This window comes from Macrobrachium nipponense, chromosome 40, assembly GCF_015104395.2.
Source record: "Macrobrachium nipponense isolate FS-2020 chromosome 40, ASM1510439v2, whole genome shotgun sequence".
Lineage (NCBI taxonomy): Eukaryota > Metazoa > Arthropoda > Malacostraca > Decapoda > Palaemonidae > Macrobrachium > Macrobrachium nipponense.
In genome coordinates, this window is record NC_061101.1 from 25,279,257 (window position 1) to 25,297,900 (window position 18,644).

Here is an 18,644-nt window from a genome sequence, read left to right on the forward strand (position 1 = left end):
CGTTCTATGCAATCAGGATGCTCGGAAAGGCCCTCGCGAGGATGCCTTTCGGAACGCTCGGCGTTCCTTTTTTGAGCGCGTTTCTGTAAGTGTTCATTTGCATTACAAAGACGCAAGATGTCGCACAGGCGGCCGTCGCCTTTGTCAAAAGGTAAGGAAGGTCCTTAAGGCTCGTCTTGAAGACGATCGCCGTACGTCTTCTTATACTGCTCGCGCACTTCAGGAGCAGCGTGCGGCTCTCCATGATGCCTCTTGGGTGGCCTTTCATGCATCAGGATGCTCGGCAAGATCCTCTCTGGGATGCCGTTCAGAACACTTGGTGTTCTATGCACCAATACGCTCGGCAAGACTCTCGCGAGGACGCCTTTTGAAGACGCTCGACGTCCTATGCATCGAGACGCTCACCAGGACGCTCGCGAGGAAGCTTTTGAAGTTGCTCGACGTCCTACACGTCGAGACGCTTGCCAGGACGCTAGCGAGGACGCTCTGGAAGACGCTCAACGTCATAAACATCGAGACGCTCGCCAGGACTCTTTTGAAGACGCTTGGCGTCCTACACGTCATGATGCTCGGCAAAGCACTTGCCAGGACGTTCCTCAGAACGATAGGCGTCCTACGCATCAAGACGTTTGGCAGGATTCCTGCAAGAACGCTTGTCAAGAGGACGCTCTTCAGGACGCTCCACAGGACGTTCCTTTACAGGAACTTAATAAAGATTCGGAGTTGGCGGTGAGGCATACCCGAATTTCTTCTTCGAACCCTCCTTCAGATAGAGGATCCCTTGCTCTCCTCTCTCGCAGTGGGCGTCGTCGAAGAAGAGGAAGGAGCTTGGTCTCGTCAAGATGTCCACTTCGCTTTCTACGAAGGGAGCGTTCAATAGAATCCATGACTTGATGAACTCCAGAAAAACGCAAGGCGAGACTTCCTTTGCCCTACTTCCAGCAAGGTTAAGCGTAATAGCAGGCATCCGATATGAAACGGAAGAGGAAGCTGGTTGGAGAGTTCCTTCCTCTTCCCAGGATGATTTTGCCAGCCAGATAGACCATCTGAAAGGGCTGTTCAGGATGATGGATATTTTTAGCTCCTAGATTGGTATTTCGGAGCCCTGGACCTGCAGTCTCAGGGCCCTGACACTCTTTCTCTCGAATAACTATCCAACCTGCATGGATAAGGTAGTCAGGTTGGTTCTGGTGAGCTGGCATCTAGAATAAGACTCTAGAAAACTTTAAGCAGATTTCGGTGTCATAAAACGCCTCTTCTGCGTTCGGGACTGCGCTGCTGAAGGGGAACATTATGGTCCTACCTGCCGTAAGCTCAGCCTCTGACCAGGAATCCTGCCCCTTCCTCGATTTCTGCGGGAATTGGGAAGACTATATGCTCGAATTCCTGGATTACTTTCTGTCATGTAAGTGGGTTTCCCCCATTAGCAAGATACTAAACGTTTTGTCAAGTAAGTGGGTAACCCCTCATTGACAAAAAATAAACTCTTTGTCTCGTAAATGGGTTAGTTCTCATTGACAAAGATCTCAATAACATTTTATCGCGTAAGCGAATAAGCTCTCATTGACAAGATTCGGAAGAGCTCTCATTCATTGGTCAGAGGCTCGTCCAGGAAAAAGACTTGTAGACTATGTCCATGAAGTCTTATGTCCAATAACATAAGAAGCTTGAGCTGTCCTCTTCGGTCCTCGGTTCTCACTTGAGGATCTCCTTCGACTAATACTAATTCGTTCTCTTGGCGAAGAGAACGAAGACAGTCGATTTCCATTCTCTCTCTTCCTCGTCGAGGAAAGAATGTAGTAGAGAATTAGCTGTCCAAGTGACTACAATACTCTACGTATTTTACCTTTGCGTTATATTACCACTGTATGGTTCAAGTCATATACGCGTACCGTAGTTACCTCTACGGATGGCAACGGAAAGGACTATTATTCTAAGTGAATTTAATCGGTACTCCCTGCAACCTTCCAGGAGTTTCCGGTGTAAGGACAACGCTTAAAGGTATTGTTATGACAACACCAACTCGGCTTCTGTATTTAGCGAATTTTGTTTCGCTTAAATATGCCTGCTTGAGAGTTTCCTTCTGCTCGATAATAATAACAAACCTATTCCTTCGTAGAATGGAGTAGCTGGCAACTCAGGCAGAATAGTGCGAGACGGTGAATGTAGGCTGCTGTCACTGTAGATCAACGCAGTACCAGATAGTTCTCTGCCATGCGCGGTTGGTTACGTCTCTCTCTCCTGCGGGATTGACTGACTAACTGTATCTCTGCCCTACAATCACGGACTTTAGCCTCGGGTTGAGGGGAATTCTAGCAAGCATGAATGAACATCGCCTTCGTTTTGCTAAGAAATTTTCAACAGAGATATCTCTTAGACGTTTTCGGTGCTGTTTACCGCACTGTAACAGAATTCTGTATGAGTCTACCGCGGCATAGCACTATAATAATGCTCTCCTGCTTATGCAATGCGCAGCCTTATTAGGGAAGGAAGCATGCTCAGTGAGGGAATGGATGAGTCTGCTGGGGACCATTTCCTCGCTGGAGAAGCTTGTTTTCCTGAATGGACTGCAATTCAGACCTCTACAGTTTTTCCTACCGGAAAACTGAAATAACATCGAAGATCTAGAAATGATTCTGAACATCTCTCAGTAGGTCAAGGATCACCTCAGGTGATAGCGAGAGGGTGCCAGGCATCCGGACAGAGGTACAGATGTCCTGGCACATAATCTAAAAGAATTGGAAGCAATTCGGTTGGCTCTCCAGTTCCTCGAAGAACGAGATTTTGGCCGAGTGGTCCAGATCAATTCGGACAATTCCACAGCTCTCATATCTCAAGAAGAGAGAGCCGGTTATGGGCACAGTCACGGAACGTAACGATCCTCAAGAGGTTCGTTGCACGATTGCAGCACGTCCGTGCGGATCTTCTCGATCGACGGCAGCAACTACTGACGTCTGAGTAATCTTCGCTTAGAAGTATGTCGAGAGTTGTGGAGACTTTGGGGACGTCCTTTCATAGATCTCTTCGCAATGTTGAAGACGAAGAGGCTTCCTCTAGACTGCTCCCTTATTCTCGATCCGAGAGCGGTAGCAATAGACGCCATCCTATAGTATGGAATGGTGATAGATGTTTAGTCTCTTTTCCCTTATTCAAACTCTTAGGAGATGTAATAAGATAATTGCTGGCGTCAGAGGGAGCGAGAATGACGCTGATCGCCCCATGGCCTTCGAGAGGCTGGATTCACAGAGGTCACATCCTTCCTAGAGCACTTTCCAAGGACCCTTCCCGAGAGAGTCGGTCTACTCTAACAGCCTCACTTCGAGAGGTACCTCAAAACCTCTCCGCTCTGAGTCTGACTGCGTTCAGACTGTCGAGAAGTTGACCGGAATGAGAGGATTTTCAAGACTAATGGCAAGTGTCATTGCCAAGGCAAAGAAGTGCTGCCTATCTTGCAGTGTACCAATTGGAGTGGGCCGTTTCTGGAGATAGTGCAGGAAGAATGGCTTTTCCTCCACCTCGACCTCTGTGAATTACATTACCGTCTTCCCTTTCCGTCTGAAGAATGGGATAAGTTGGCAGTCCCAACTATTAAAGAATTTGGAAGTATGTTGTTGACGGCCTTTAGGCTCAGAGATTTGGTTCTGTCGAACAACAAAGCCCTTCACGATCTTTGAGGTCTGTGGAAATCTCGAAACTGTCTAGATCGAAGCTTCCGGCATGGAACTTAGACGTAGTCTGAAGTTCCTGATGTCAAAGCATTTCGAACCTCTCCTTTCTGTAAACTTAATGCACGTGACAGAAAGGCTAATTTCAATAACCACTCTAGCTATGACAAAGAGGGTTAGTGAGGTTTAAACCATCATCAGACGTTTTGGCTTTAGAGGACAGAATGCGGTGTGTTCTCTAAGCCTTCCGTTCTTGCCTAAGAATGAAAACCCGTCTAACCCTTGGCCCAGAAGCTTGGAGATCAAGGGGATGGCACAAATTATTGGGCAAGAGCCAGAGAGAGTCCTGTGCCCTGTCAGGGCTCTCAAGTTTTATCTAGATAAAACTAAAGAAAGTCGAGGTCCTTCGGACAATCTGCAGTGTTCCGTAAAAAGACCAGACTTGCCCATGTCGAAGAACGTCCTGGCATTATTGTTAATGAGTTCTTTCAAAGAGGCTCATTCGTCATGTTTGGACAAAGATTTGAAATCTTTTAAACTGAATGCTCACGAGGTGAGGGCGCGGCCTCGGAAGCATTTTCAACAGCATGGCACTCAGTAACATCCTGAGTGCCGTGTTTTTAGGAGCGAAGCAACTCTGTGTTCGCTTCACACTCCCTGCGGGATGTGAAGACGACATATGAGATCTGCGGCTCGCTAGGGCCATACGTGTCCGCAGACAATCTTGGGGGCAAGAAGTACCACTCTTCCTATCCTGTAGAAAATGGTTAGGAAGAGCTGTTAATTTTAGTTGTTGGGTCGCCGCCAATGGCGGACTTCTCAATTCTTAAGCCTTAACTTTGGCTAGGTTGGTCAGGTGGTGATATATATTACTTCTTAGCCCTCATGGTATGGTCAATATGGTCTAGTCACATTGTGGTCACGCTCCCGTTGACAGATCATCTAGACTCACCAGCATATATAGGTCACTACCTTGCTGGAGACTCTAGTAAAGCAAAAGCCGACTTGGGTGACAGTAATCACGAAATCAGCTTTGCTAACAGGTGGAACCAAGATGTCAATCATCTGCATGCAGTTTGTTTCCTAAAATCATTCTATTCTGTCCCTTCCCACTCCAATGTGGGATTCAGCTATATATATATCTGACAGGTAAGTTTCATGAACAAAATGATATTGTTATGATACAATAAAGTTTGTTCATACTTACCTGGCAGATATATATGATCAAGTACCCACCCACCTCCCCTCAGGGGACAGTGGCATTAGAAAATCTGAATAGAAAACGGGAATGGTTCCTGATACCCGCCTCCCAGCGGCGGGAATGGGTACTAACCACCTGGCCGACCACTGCGTGTGCCGGGAGTTTTGAAATTCTGTCGGACTTCGGAGAATACAGCTATATATATATCTGCCAGGTAAGTATGAACAAACTTTATTGTATCATAACAATATCATGTTACTTAGTTTAACCTGACAGCTGAGCTAATTTATATTTAACTCTCAAAGGGCTACCCATAAGATACCATAAATTGATGCTGTATCAATCTGGGTAAACTTTGCATAATGTACATGTATAAATATGTGCTCTCAATTTTAGCATAAATGTAGTTTTAGAATTAAGTGAAAAAAGTAAGTGCTTTATTCATTGGCAAATCATCTGAAGATATGATAATGGCCATCAGCAAATAGATGTTTAGAGTAATAGCCCTGGTTTGGTGATTCATGTAGGTAGTTATAGATGAAAAGTTGGTGAGCTTGGATTTGAATAACTTGATCCAAGACAAGATTAAATGTAACCTTCTTGACTGTAGTGGTGGTAATAAAGTTTTTTTAAGACAACCCTTGATTACAAATTAAAATATTGCAACACATCATTAGTCAGAAAACCCAGAAGTTCTTTCAGTGTTTTTTATTTTTCATTGTAATTGGCTATATCCTGGACTTTTTAAACTTCAAGACTTGACTAATTGAAGTAAATGCTCTAAATATGTTTTCATTCAGTCATCCATAATCAGGTTTGGAAAGTGTGTAAGATGGATAATTTAATGCCTCTTTTGAATAGCATTGTCTTCAGTTGATCCGAGTTACTTTCTCTTTACAAATAAAAAGATATATGGTGATTTTCCTCCAGTTTGATACCACAGTAATCTTTTCAGGTGGCTGAGATAACTTGTTTTTTATATATCCACTTTTATGAATTTAAATGAACAGGTAACTTTGACATAATAAAATGCTTGTAATGAAAATAATGGGAAGATCAGCAAGTTTTTATATGTACTACTCTTAAAACTTTAGGATGAAGTTTTGATAGATGAGTATGTGTAGCTGGTTTGTTGAAGTTTCTACAGCTGTAATTTTTCCTTGACAGGATGACTTCTTCCCGTGAAAATGATGAAATCAGTGGAGCTATTGGAGCATTTATGGAAGATGAATATTATGAGGAGATGGCAGCTGGGTATTTTGAGGAGGAAGAGGAAAGGAAGAGTACCAAAAAATCTCAAGCTTATGAGGATATACCACAAGATGAATTGGAAGAAATATTTGAAAATATTAATGAGGATTTTGATCCTGATACAGTCCCCTCTACATCGTCCAAATCATTGTTGGTATGGATTGTTTTTAGTATTTATTTGAAAAGTCAAGAGTGATTTTTTTTTAGTTCTACATCATGCTGACTGGAATATTGCTCACAATTTAAAGTTAAGAGGTTTTCTATCATTTGTAATGGAAATTGTTCCGACACGTAATACAAACCCTTGGTCCTTTACATAAGGAATTACCATACAGCGCCAGCTTGACTGGTCGTAAGATTTTTAACAAGGTAGTTCGGTAGTAACTGCTTGTCTGATGGTCGGGAGTCTTTCCCGACTGGAGGTAAACATATCACTTTGCTTTCGGCCGCTGTCGGATGTAGACGTGTGTTCGCCTCTCTGCCCGCCATCGTCGTGAGATTTTCATTGTATATCAACAACGAAGCTATTATTTTCAACGCTTTTCCTTGTGTATTACTAGTGTGTGTGACACCTGTAAGTACTTATTGTTTTTTTGTTGTTTTTTTGTGGTTTGCATTGACAACCGGAGATTGTGTCGTGCAAGCCCACGAAGACGAGAAGCCCCCTTGCCCCTCATCCAGCCGGAGATTGTGCCCTGGTGTGGAGGGCCGTAAGTGTGGGGCCTTTAGTTCCTCTGAATCTGTGGACCCTCATGTATTGTGTACATGGTGCCGAGGGCGCGAGTGCTCTCGGGCCGTGCCATGTGATTTTTGTGTTTCATGGTCAGAGGAGCAGTGGGAGTTCTATGAGAAGAGGAGGAAGCCATGTAAATTCGCCAAGATGTCGTCGGAAAGCTCTCCCTCGACACCTCTGGTGATTGACATGACATGTTGTCTTCCTTCCTCCCTCCTAGCCAGCTCCCGCCTATGGCTCTCCCCTTTGGGGGATGTGTCCCATTCTGTCTCTTCGTTCAATCTGTTGAGCGCAGAGGAAGGAGCATGATACCCCGACCTGGGGTCTTCGGTCCGTTCAGGGTGGGATCTTTCCCCCCCCCCCAGAGCGAACAGGAACCCCCCACAATTAACCTGACTGTTGCTTCCCCAGGTGTGTCTGCCTCCGTGGGTGGAGACCTCCTGCAGGTTTGGCGATCGTTGAGTCTTCCGGGCACTCCCAGTATCCAGGGGCTGTTGCAACATCTGGCTGCCCCAGTGACCCATGGGACGGTGATGATGACCACCACCACCCTTTCAACACCAGGGTATGCCATGCCGCCGCGCCGGCGTACCTGGTTTACACTCAACATGTGACCTCGGTTACCCCTTCGGCCACTGTACAAGCCCCAATGACGTTTGTGCCACGGAAGGAGATGGTTCCTCCGGCGCCTGGTTTTGCTGTCCTCGCCCCGGCCCCTGACTTTGAGGGCCCGAAGAGCTCCCCGCTTGACTGTCCACCGGTTCCTGTGCCTGTTCCTGCTGTCTCCGTTCCTGCCCGTGGTTGTGCTGCTCCTTCCGCAGGTTCCTCCGGACAGGTGCAGTTGGGCCATGTTGCTACCGCAACTGCCCCAGCTCCGTCCTTGATGGAGCACCTGTCGGTTCTCCTGAGGAAACTGACGAAGAAGTAGTCCAGGAAGAAGAGGAAGGTGTCGTCGTCTTCATCGTCGTCGTCTTCTTCGTCATCTTCTGCCACCTCTTCCCCTTCGACTTCCAAGGCCTCACAGCCGAGGAAGAAGAAGGTGGCCCCCCCCCCCCCCCCCCAGGAAGTCTCGCACAGAGACTTTTAAGGGTCTGTCCCACTCCAGTGGGACCGGGACCCGTCTCTCCTTCCCCAGGGAAGAAGATGATGGGGACTGTAGGGGTGCCAGCTACAGCTGGTACCTCTGCTCCTGGTTCCAGAGGTTCCTCCCCCGGACCAGGAACCAGTCACCGAGTGTACGGTCACCTACCAGTGACCGTGCAGCCAGGGTCCAGACCGGTGAGCCTCCTCACCGTCAGGACCCAGGCATGGAGCGGAAGACTGGCAAGAGTCGCTCGGGTGACTCTCGCCAGGCCAGCCATCGCTCTCGTGGCGATCCCCCGGTTCCCAGGGTTGACGTGATGGTCCCACCAGACCGTCCACGTGTCGAGGCTAGGAAGAGGTCCCTCCGGTCACCAGGTCCAGCCTCGGCTGGACTAGGTACTGTGGCGCGTCGAGAGGACATGGCTCGCTCTCATCACGTCAGTGGACACTACCGGTCACCCGACCGTCGCTCCCACCGGGACCGGACGGCTTGCACAACTGGTAGCCGTTCTCCTGACGCACGAGGCCGTCACTACTGTTCTCGGTCCAGCGCTTCTCACGGAGACCGCTGGTCCAGACCTGCAGCTCGATCGCCACTGCGGGTTGGCGATCGCCTGCAGTCCTCCCAGCCCACCGGCTCTGCTGGTAGGCAGGGTAGGAGCGTCAGGTCTTCCTCATCTGTCCCTTCAACCTCCTCGGGCTACACCGGGAGGAGCGAGGCGAGCAGGGGTGACCGTGAGAAGAGCACTCCCCACGGTCCCACCACGAGAGCCTACGACCCTGGCTCGGTCCTTGGACCTAGCAGGTCGTACGCCCAAGTGGTTGGAGGAGACCACGAGGGGTCTGGCGAGGTTCTTCCTTCTGAAGGAAAAGTGTCTCGAGAGGTGATCGGCCTGGATGGATCTGATGGTCCATCGCCTCAGGATGCGATCACCCCCAAGATACAGAGGTCCTTTGCAGAGGTCATTGCGCTGATTCGTCAGCACAAAGACCTCTGGGAAGGATGGTGGTTGCTCCTTCCGAACCTCCATCGAGGTTGGGGTCTTTCTGGGTACCCAAGAAGGAACCCAGAGCGATGGTGGGTTTACCCCAATCCACCTTGGCTGATGGTGTGCTGGGCCATGTCGACGCTCTCGTCTCCGGACAGGAGGGTTCGCTCAGGTCCAGCAGGTCGGACAAGCTGCTTCCCCCTACTCTGCCTCGCTAGCGGCGTTTCTATGTGCCATCGGTGGACCCACTGCCGACCAAGCAGGTTGACCCGGATATAGCTAGGCTAACTCCGGGGGTGCCTCTCCATCACCTGCTGGCTGAACACCTCTGGTTTTCACAGCAAAAGGCATCGGCCCTGGAAGCGACTGCCATGGCAGCCTTCCAAGCTGTCTCCTGGCTGGACCTGTGGTCCCTCACGGTGTCCAGAGTCGCAGCCTCCTCGGGAGCTATCGTTCCCGAGGAAGACTTGGCATTCGGGAGACTGTGCCAGTCTGGAGGTAGGGCCATCTCCTACCTCGCCCACCAGATGGCCAACCTGTGGGCCAACCTGGTCCTGAGAGGGCCATCTCCTACCTCGCCCACCAGACGGCCAACCTGTGGGCCAACCTGGTCCTGAGACATCGGGACTCTGTCCTGGCTCGGTTGACCAGGGCGGCCGGTCGAGAGGTGACTTTAGGTGTACGAAACGGACCGTTGGTGGGTTCCTTCTCTCTCTTCCCCAGAGAGATGGTGGATGCTGCGGTGGAAAAGTGATGCATTGATGACAGTGACCGCCTAGTACACCAGGCAGTCTTGAAGGCTTCTAGGCAGCCTCGAGCAACTGTGGCCAAGCCTCGGAGCTTGGCTAGCTCGTCCTCTGCTTGCTTCCAAGACACTAGCTTCGTCAAGGTCGAGAGGAAAGACCCAGCCTTCATCTTCTGCTTTGAGGAGTGAGCGTCAGCCCTCCTCCCAATCCTCCTACTCCCGTGGGAGACCTGCCAAGTGGAAGCCGAAGAGAGGAAAACGCTAGAGACGGCATTCCCCCTCACCTGCTGCCGGAAGGGGGGGGCGGTTGCCTGGCGAGCCATTGGGCAACTTGGCAGTGCTACGGAGCCGAGACCTGGGTAGTGGATGTTCTTCGGGAGGGATACCTATTACCCTTCGAGTCGCGGCTACCCCTCACTTTGCACCCGGTCCATCTTCAGACATACTTTCCTGGTTCTGCCAGGGACGTAGCACTTCAAGAAGAAGTCAAGACCGTGTCGAGCAAACGAGCTGTGGAGATCGTACGAGATCAGTCGCAGGGTTTCTACAGCTGACTCTTCCTAGTGGAGAAGTCTTCGGGGGGCTGGAGACCGGTGATAGATCTCTCTCCCTTGAACCGATTTGTTCGCCAGACTCGGTTCACGATGGAAACAGCACGCTCAGTGCTCGGTTCCATCGGTGAGAACTACTTCATGCTTTCAGTGGACTTGAGGGATGTGTATTTCTAAATACCCATCCATCAGTCCTCCAGGAAGTACCTCCGCTTTATCCTCGACGGGACGGTGTACCAGTTCAGGGCGCTTTGTTTTGGTCTCTCAACCGCCCCACAGGTGTTCACGCGAGTGTTCACTCTGGTGTCGCAAGCCCATTCGGTCGGGATACGTCTCATGAGGTATCTTGACAATTGGCTGGTCCTGGCGTGAGCTCCCGCTCGCAGTTGCTGCAGGACAGAGATCGACTCCTTAACATATGCCGCAATCTGGGGATCGTGGTGAATGTCAAGAAGTCAGATTTCGAGCCCAAGCAGAGGATAAAATACCTGGGCATGCTGATCGACACGGTAGCAGCACGAGTCTTCCCCGCAGACTCGTGGATCAGCAGGTTCAGGGAGGCAGCCAGACGGTTCCTGTCTCGACGGGAACAGTCAGCTCAGTACGTAGTGGCAAGTCGTGATCGGTCACCTGTCGTCGTTGGAGAAGTTAGTCCCTCACGGGCGTCTTCACCTGCGGTCTCTTCAGTGGAAACTAAAGGATTGCTGGTCACAGGCACGGGATCCACAATCCTTCCTGTTTCCTCTCATGGAGGAAGTAAGGGAGGACCTGGCCTGGTGGCTAGACGACAGGAACCTGTGCCCCTTCGCACTTCCCCTCCGGAGATGCTGCTGTTCTCAGACGCATAGACCTGAGGGTTGGGGCGCACACCTGGAAGAGTTGCTGGTTGCAGGAGTGTGGAACCATCACGACAAGCACCTTCACGTCAACTTCCTGGAACTCAAGGGTGCAATCCTCGCACTCCAAGAGTTCTGGGAACGACTGATGGGACACTCAGTGGTGATGATGAGCGACAACACCACGGTATTGGCATATGTCAACAAACGGGGGCCTAGTGTCCCTCCCATTGCACCAGTTGACGATGCAGGTGCACGAGTTGGCCGTAGCTCAGTCGGTAGAGCTGTCAGCCAGATACATTCCAGGCAAGAGGAACGTAGTGGCAGACAAGCTCAGCTGCCAGAATCAGGTGATTGGGACTGAATGGTCTCTACACCCAAACGTGGTGGAAAGGCTCTTCGACCTGTGGGGGCATCCAGTTGGAACGGTACCACCAAGCAGTTCAGTCCCTGTGTCTTCACAGCTGGCGGTTATCCACCATCTCTTGCGAGCGAGAGGCTTTTCTCGCCGAGCAGCAACAGAGATGGCTGGTTACCTCAGACAGTCCTCTGCAGCAGTATACCAGGGAAAGTGGTTTGTCCTCTGTGGTTGGTGTCGTAGATGGGGTCTCTCTCTCCACTCAGAGCCACTCTTCAGCAGGTAGCAGACTTCCTTGTCTTTCTTCGCCGAGAGAAGCTCCTCTCTGTCTCCGCAGTTAAAGGCTACAGAGCCGCCCTGGCCCTAGTCCTTAAACTGCGAGGAGTCAACATTTCCACTTCCATGGAAATATCACTCCTAATGAGGAGCTTGAAGAGGTCTTCCCCACCCAGGGAACTCAGGTCCCCCCAGGTGGGATGTGACTCTCGTCCTTAGAAGCTTGACTCGCAGACCCTATGAGCCGCTCCGAGAGTTGTCAGACAGGGATCTGACCCTCAAGACCGTCTTTCTGGTGGCCCTGGCATCGGCGAAGAGAGTAGGAGAACTCCATGGTCTTTCCTTCGATGTTAAGCACTTGAGGGGATGGGGATCAGTTACGCTCGATTTCGTCCTGGACTTTGTAGCGAAGACTCGGAACCCTTTGGTCCCTGATACCAGGTTCGAGTCCTCACAATCCCCTCCCTGGAAGACTTCACCAACAATGATGTGGATGAGATGCTGCTTTGTCCTGTGAGGGTGCTACGGCGCAATCTGAAGAAAACTCGACACCTCAGGCCTGAGTGTCGACACCTCTTCGTTAGCACCGGGGTTATCAAGAAAGAAGTGTCCAAGAACACTGTTTCTTTCTGGCTTCGTGAGGTAATCTGGAAGGCGTATGACTCAGACAGGAGTGCCGACATCAGTACCCTTCGTCCGAGAGCCCACGAAGTCAGAGGCATTGGTCCAACCCTTGCATTCTGCAAGAACTTGTCAGTGGCACAGGTACTGAAGGCAGGGGTTTGGGCCAACCAGACCACCTTCACCTCCTTCTACCTTCGGGATATTGCCCACAGGTCCTTGAACTCTTTCTCTGGGACCTGTGGTGGCTGCTCAACAAGTTGTGTAGCTTACCCAGCTCCTTTACCTTGTGAGACTGAAAGAATGGAGAGTGAATGAGAATGTGACTGGCTTCTCTTCCTCCTCTTTTTCTTCCCTCTCCCTGTGGGCAGAGGTTAGTGGTCATCACCACTCTGGACAGGATATTGATGCAGGTAAGCTACGTGACCGAGCTCCATTCCCTAACAAGGGGGGAAGCGGACACCACTGAGAGACAAACCCAAGACTTTATATTTGGCTCTTACGTAGGTCCTAGTTCAGGCTTGGTATTCATGAGAGACACGCTTGCTTCCTTCTTATGAATTGGTCCAGAGGTCTGACCACTGATCTTGCAGTGCACACTCCGATCAGTTGGACAGAGGCTAGGTTCGCTCCCTTTGCTCTTACGACCAGGGAGGGAACCCAGGTCGGGCGAACACCAGTCTGTTCACAAGACTCAGATTCCACCCACCAATTAGTGAGTCTTCCTTATGTAAAGGACCGAGGGTTTGTATTACGTGTCGGAACAAATCAAAATTTTGAATTAAATTGTATTTTTCCTAACTATACAAACCTGAGGTCCTTTACACATAGTCCCACTTCATGCCACCCCTCACTCTGTTCCTGGACCTAAAGCAAAGTGACATGTTTACCTCCAGTCGGGCGGGACTCCTGACCATCGGACGAGCAGTTACTACCAAACTACCTTGTTAGAAATCTTACAACCGGTCCAGCTGGTGCTGAATAGCAATTCCTTATGTAAAGGACCTCAGGTTTGTATAGTTAGGAAAAGTACAATTTAATTTAAGATTGTGATTTTAATCTTCCTATCATGGTTTGCAATGAAATTTAGATATAACCCTCCAGATTTTAACGTAACCTGTTTGAGCCTTTTGGTAAGGCAACCCTTAAGAACTTTGAAGACACCTTTCTTTTAGCTCTTGCTGGAGCAAAGTGTTAGTGAGCTTTAAGCCCTTTCTTGTATGTGGGTTTTGTTCTAGTGGCAACCCATCTCTTTCAGAGAAAAAATTTTGAAGTGAAAACACTTCAGATTTGTGACAGTGCCTAGTTTAACTGCTTTGGAAGGCTATGAAGAAGTGGCTGTCTTATGTACAGTCTGAACTCTTAAGGGTTTATGTTAGTAAGCTTCAAGCCCTTTCTTGTATGTGAGCCTTTGTTCTAGTGGCAACCTCTCTCTTTCATTCCTTACAGAAAAGATATAGAAGTGAATGCCCTTCCCAGATTTGTGACAGTGCTTAATTTAATAGCTTTGCTAGGCAATGAAGAAGTTGCTGTCTCATGTCCAGTAAGAACACTTCAGGGTTTACCTTTAATTAGATGAGTTTAGTATTTATAGGGGTTTACCTGGACAGGCATAAACCTTTAAGAGGAGGAGTTTAAGTATTTATCTGTTGTGTTAGGAGACCAAACACTCCTGTTTCCAAGAATGCTTAAGTCAATGCACACAGTTGATTCCTGAGCTTGTACCATTTGTGAAAATAATCCTCGTGGTTTCCGTACTGTAAGCACGTCTTTATTTCCTTTAAAACCTTTCACTAGAAAAGGTTGTCGCGCAGCTCAAGGGAGATATAATTGTTGCTGACTCATATTATCTGCAAAATGTTCAAATTTAGCATGAAGTGTCAAGCCGTTAGTCCTGTCATTGCAGCAGGGACTCTTTCTCCTGAACCAAATATGATGGTCTCCTTTCCTTCTGTCTTATTGTTAGTTGTAATGAAATCCTGCTATTGAATTTTGGGAGCATGAATAGTACAAATTAGTGTATAGGAGTGCAACTTTATATATGAGGGTAGTTATGGGTTTTAGTTTTGGACTGTCGGCTATGCGCTTTTGACTCAGAAACAGGAGTCATCAGTACTCTACGAGGTAGTCCTTTTTTCCCCGTAAGGATCCTCTGACAAGTCAAGCTACAAGTGTCTTACTCTCTGTTTTGGTTCCAACTTCTGGTGACATTACTTGCCAATAAGGATCACACAACAGGCAGGAATGTTGAGAAGCTTTTTTCCCACTCATCAAAAAATTTTTGTTTGCTTGGCGAACAATGTTTTTCTTGCTGCACTAACCCACCATCCTCATGTAGTGTGGTAGTCAGCTAACTTGTACAGTAGGTAAGCATAATTCCATACAACGAAAATTTTCATGATAAGATTACTTATTTGGAAACTTACCTACTGTTAAAGTGAAAACCAACCAGCCTCTGTACTAATCAGAAAAAAAACTGTCACTTTACTTCCTTTCAGAGAAAAAGATAGTAAGCCAGTAGCACTGCACGTGGCTTGTAGGTTCCTTAGTCTTAGCAGCTAATTGTATCAGTTCACTAACTAGCTACAAGGTATAGCAGGGCTGGGGATGCAAACTAATTATATATTGTATAATGTGATGTGTGTTTGTGAAAAAAATGACCAAATTTGAGTGAAGGAGAAAGAACTCAATTGAAGAGAAAAAAAGCAAACAGTCTGCATTGGAATGTCAAGTTCCCTAATGGTTGGTGACTGCAAGTGGATATTTTTATAGGACTAAAAACTCATACAGTATATACAGGCAGTCCCCAGTTATCGGCGGGCTCGATTATCGGCGGGCCGGTTTTATGGTGCTCATCTAGCGCCACAACAGGCCGAGTTCCGGTTATTGGTGCCATAAGATGCCTTATGCTGCCATAACATACCTGACAGAGGTCCCATAATGTTGCTTATGGTGCCAATAACCAGTTGTCGGCGCCAGAAGCCCCATTACGGCGCCATGAATCACCGAGTTTCGGTTGATGGTGGTTTTCACTTATCAGCACCCCCTCAGGAACGGAACCCCCGCCGATAACCAGGGACTGCCTGTACCTGTCAACTCACTCTGGCCCAAAATGTCCAAGGTGTTATCCTTGACATTTGAATGGATCGGGCAAAAAATGATCTGCAGGCTCTTCTTTGAAGTCTCATGTTGCTTAGGCATCTTCATCGTTACCAAATACGAAGTAGATGAAGGAGAAAAGTTAGCAGATGCCCTGAAAAATAATTTGGTCGTAAAATTTATATCCTCATTTTGAAAAATACCCAACATGTCATATCCATCTACTCAAAATCTACATTTTGTTCATGAAACTTACCTGGCAGATATATATATAGCTGTATTTTCTGAAGTCCGACAGAATTTTAAAAACTTCCGACACACGCAGTGGTCGGCCAGTGGTTAGTACCCATTCCCGCCGCTGGGAGGCGGGTATCAGGAACCATTCCCATTTTCTATTCATAATTTTTCTGTCGTCGGTGCTGAAAACACCTGTTTTCAGTACCTCCGTCTTAGGATTTTGGAAACTTCATTGCCGCTAAGTATCCTAATTGTCTTTTGATTTATTTACTTGGATTTGTGGATTTGTGGCTAGGCATACGCTATCTTAAATTGATTTGAATTTGATTCATTTATGCATAAAATATCTGAATCTAGTTAGGCTAGTTTCAGACAGGGTTGTCTGCAAAGATAGGGTGTGGCTACCGAAAGCTTCGGTAGATCCGCACTTGGTATGCACGAGGGGTATGGGTCTTGCTTCTTTTGTTGAGATTTGTCATGTAAGGAGTGTGAGACTTTGTCTACTCCGTAAGGAAGACATATGATTCGTATGTACGCAATTAATCAGTAAACATGTCTAATTCCGTAAGGAAGACGTATGATTCGTATGTACGCAATTAATCAGTAACAAAGTCAGGGTAGTGAACCTGCTAACCTTCCTGTAGACTTTATTTTGCCTAAACCCTGTAGTATGGCCTACGGGCTATGAATATGTCTACGAGAGGTGCTCGCTCTCCTTCATTGCTGTGAAGTGCTACTTCTGTAATTGTTACTCTACCCTGCAGTGTTGCCTTCGGGCCCTAAGCAGTGTCTGTAGAGGAATTGCCCTTTCTCTGATACTCTTTCGATTCGTAACTTGGAATCGAAAGTGCTTCCGCTTTAGAGAGTAAAAGTGAAGTGCAGTGATACCCCTTGTGTAGTGGGAGGGTGCGTCAGATCGGCCTCGTTTCGCCTCTAGGCCGGGACCTCTGCTTGACTCCCAGGACCCGGGGAGGGAGCATGTCGAAAGCCTAAGGAGGGTTACAAGGAACCCCACCGATCTGGCGTGCCTTCGGCAGTTTCTGTGAAAATCCCCAGACTGCCAAAGTGCGTGCGCGTGCACGAATCCTGAAAGATTGCTTCTCGTCCTCCGAAGCGTCCTCCCCATGCAGGGGTTGGAGCTTTCGGAAGGACTCGCGCCTCTAAATAGAAGCTTTATAGAAGAGACGCTTCACGTCCTCTCTCTCTCTCTCTCTCTCGTTAGCGTTTCAGTGAGAAGTAAGAAGGCGAACGTCGCCTGAACTCGTGTCCGTCTTTCCCCACGAGAAATACGTAAAAAGAAGTCATAGTAGCAGGAAGCTTGTGAGAGCGGACGCCCGGGACGCTCGGATGGACTCCAGGACGGCGCGGGTGCAGGCCAAGCGCGACCCAGTGGACGCCGAGCGCGCGAGCCAGTGGACGCCGAGCGCGCTCCAGTGGACGCCGAGCGCGCGCCAGTGGACGCCGAGCGTGCACCAGCGCACGCCAGGTGTGTCGCCTGGCTGAACGTTTCTGTTGAACTCTTCAAGCTCTTGTTTCAGATATGGGCCTAAAGAATTTTTACCTCTACCTTCGGTGATACCTTCTACCTCACCTGCAAAGAATGTGAAGTAGGCAGTGCTTCGGAGGAAGCTTAAAGTGAACAGACAACTTCTTCTTCGAAACCCAGCAAGACATCGGGTTTCGTGAATTCAAAGAGGTCTCTGTCAATTAATATTGCTTTTCGCATAGGGGATGGATGGAGTTAAGGAAAGCTCAAGGGAAGATCTCGTTTGCTCTACCGCAACCTTTGCCATTCTGCCAATAAATTTAAGTTGCCACTACCGCAGTCAAGACTTTGCGATAAGGCAGTACGGGTTATGTAAGGCTTGATGTCCTGCACGTCAGGACTCTCGGCAACGTTCAGTAGGATTCTTGCAAAGGCACTCATCAAAAGGACGCTCTTCAGGAAAGCGCAAGACAGGACTTCCTTTGCCATACTGCCATAAATTTTAAGCTTTAGCAGGCATTAGTTGTGTTACGGGAGAGGAAGCTGTTTGGAGAGTTTCTTCCTCTTCCCAGGATAATTTTGCAAGCTTTTTAGCCCATCTGAAAGGGTTTTTCAAATGATAGATTTTGTTAGTTTCTAGTCGGACTACGCTGCCGAATTGAACATCGTCGTTCTACCTGCCGTAAGCCCAGTCTCTTAACAGGATTCTTGCCTCTTCCTCGTTTGAGACGGGAATCGGAAAAATTAAATGCTCGACTTCCTGGATTACGTTTTGTCAATTCAGTGACTTTCCCCCATTGACAATATAACTATCGTTTTGTCAAGTAAGTGGGTAATTCCCTCATTGACAAAATATCTCTTTGTCCCGTAAATGGGTTAGTTCTCATTGACAAACATCTCATTAACTTGATATTGCGTAAGCGAATAAGCTCTTATTGACAAGATTCGGAAGAGCTCTCATTCGTCATTCGCAGACTCTACAAGAAATAGACTTTGAGACTACGTCAATGAACGCTTATGTCCAATAACATAAGAAGCTTGAGCTGACTGCTTCGATTCTTTTAAGTTTTGTTCATGAAACTTGCCTGTCAGATATGTATGTAGCTGTATTTCCGAATTCAGCTATATATATGTCTGCCAGGTAAGTATGAACAAACTTTATTGTGATATAATTTCATATTTTGTCCTTGCGTTATTTTACTTCTGGTTGGTTCAAGTCATATACGCTTGCTGTAGTTACCTCTTCGGATGGCAACCGAGAGGTCTATTGTCTATTTGAGGACATTTAATCGTTACTCCCTGCAGCCTTCCAGGAGTTTCCGATTTATCTTTTACCGTTGTATGGTAGTGTTCTGACGACACAAACGCATCTATATATTTAGCGTTTCTGTTTCGCTTAAACATACCAGCTTGAGAGTCTTTTTTGCTAAAAAATAACGGACCTATTTCTTCGTAGAATAGGGTAGCTGGCAACCCAGACATAAAGTAAGAGACGACGTTCGTAAGCTGCTGG

At 48.1% G+C, this 18,644-nt stretch overlaps 2 protein-coding genes across 3 annotated transcripts in view; one reads left to right on the forward strand and one right to left on the reverse strand.

Moving 5' to 3' along the window:
• Positions 1-18,644, reverse strand: part of LOC135212025 (bifunctional 3'-5' exonuclease/ATP-dependent helicase WRN-like) — a 279,239-nt gene that overhangs the window by 165,122 nt on the left and 95,473 nt on the right. The gene's annotated exons all lie outside the window — the stretch shown is intronic.
• The window catches only part of LOC135212325 (bifunctional 3'-5' exonuclease/ATP-dependent helicase WRN-like), a 29,141-nt gene continuing 16,507 nt past the window's right edge, over positions 6,011-18,644 (forward strand). The window contains exon 1 of the mRNA XM_064245736.1: positions 6,011-6,271. Within this exon, the coding sequence (XP_064101806.1) occupies positions 6,035-6,271 (237 nt within the window). The 5' untranslated portion in view covers positions 6,011-6,034. The remainder of the gene's footprint in view (positions 6,272-18,644) is intronic.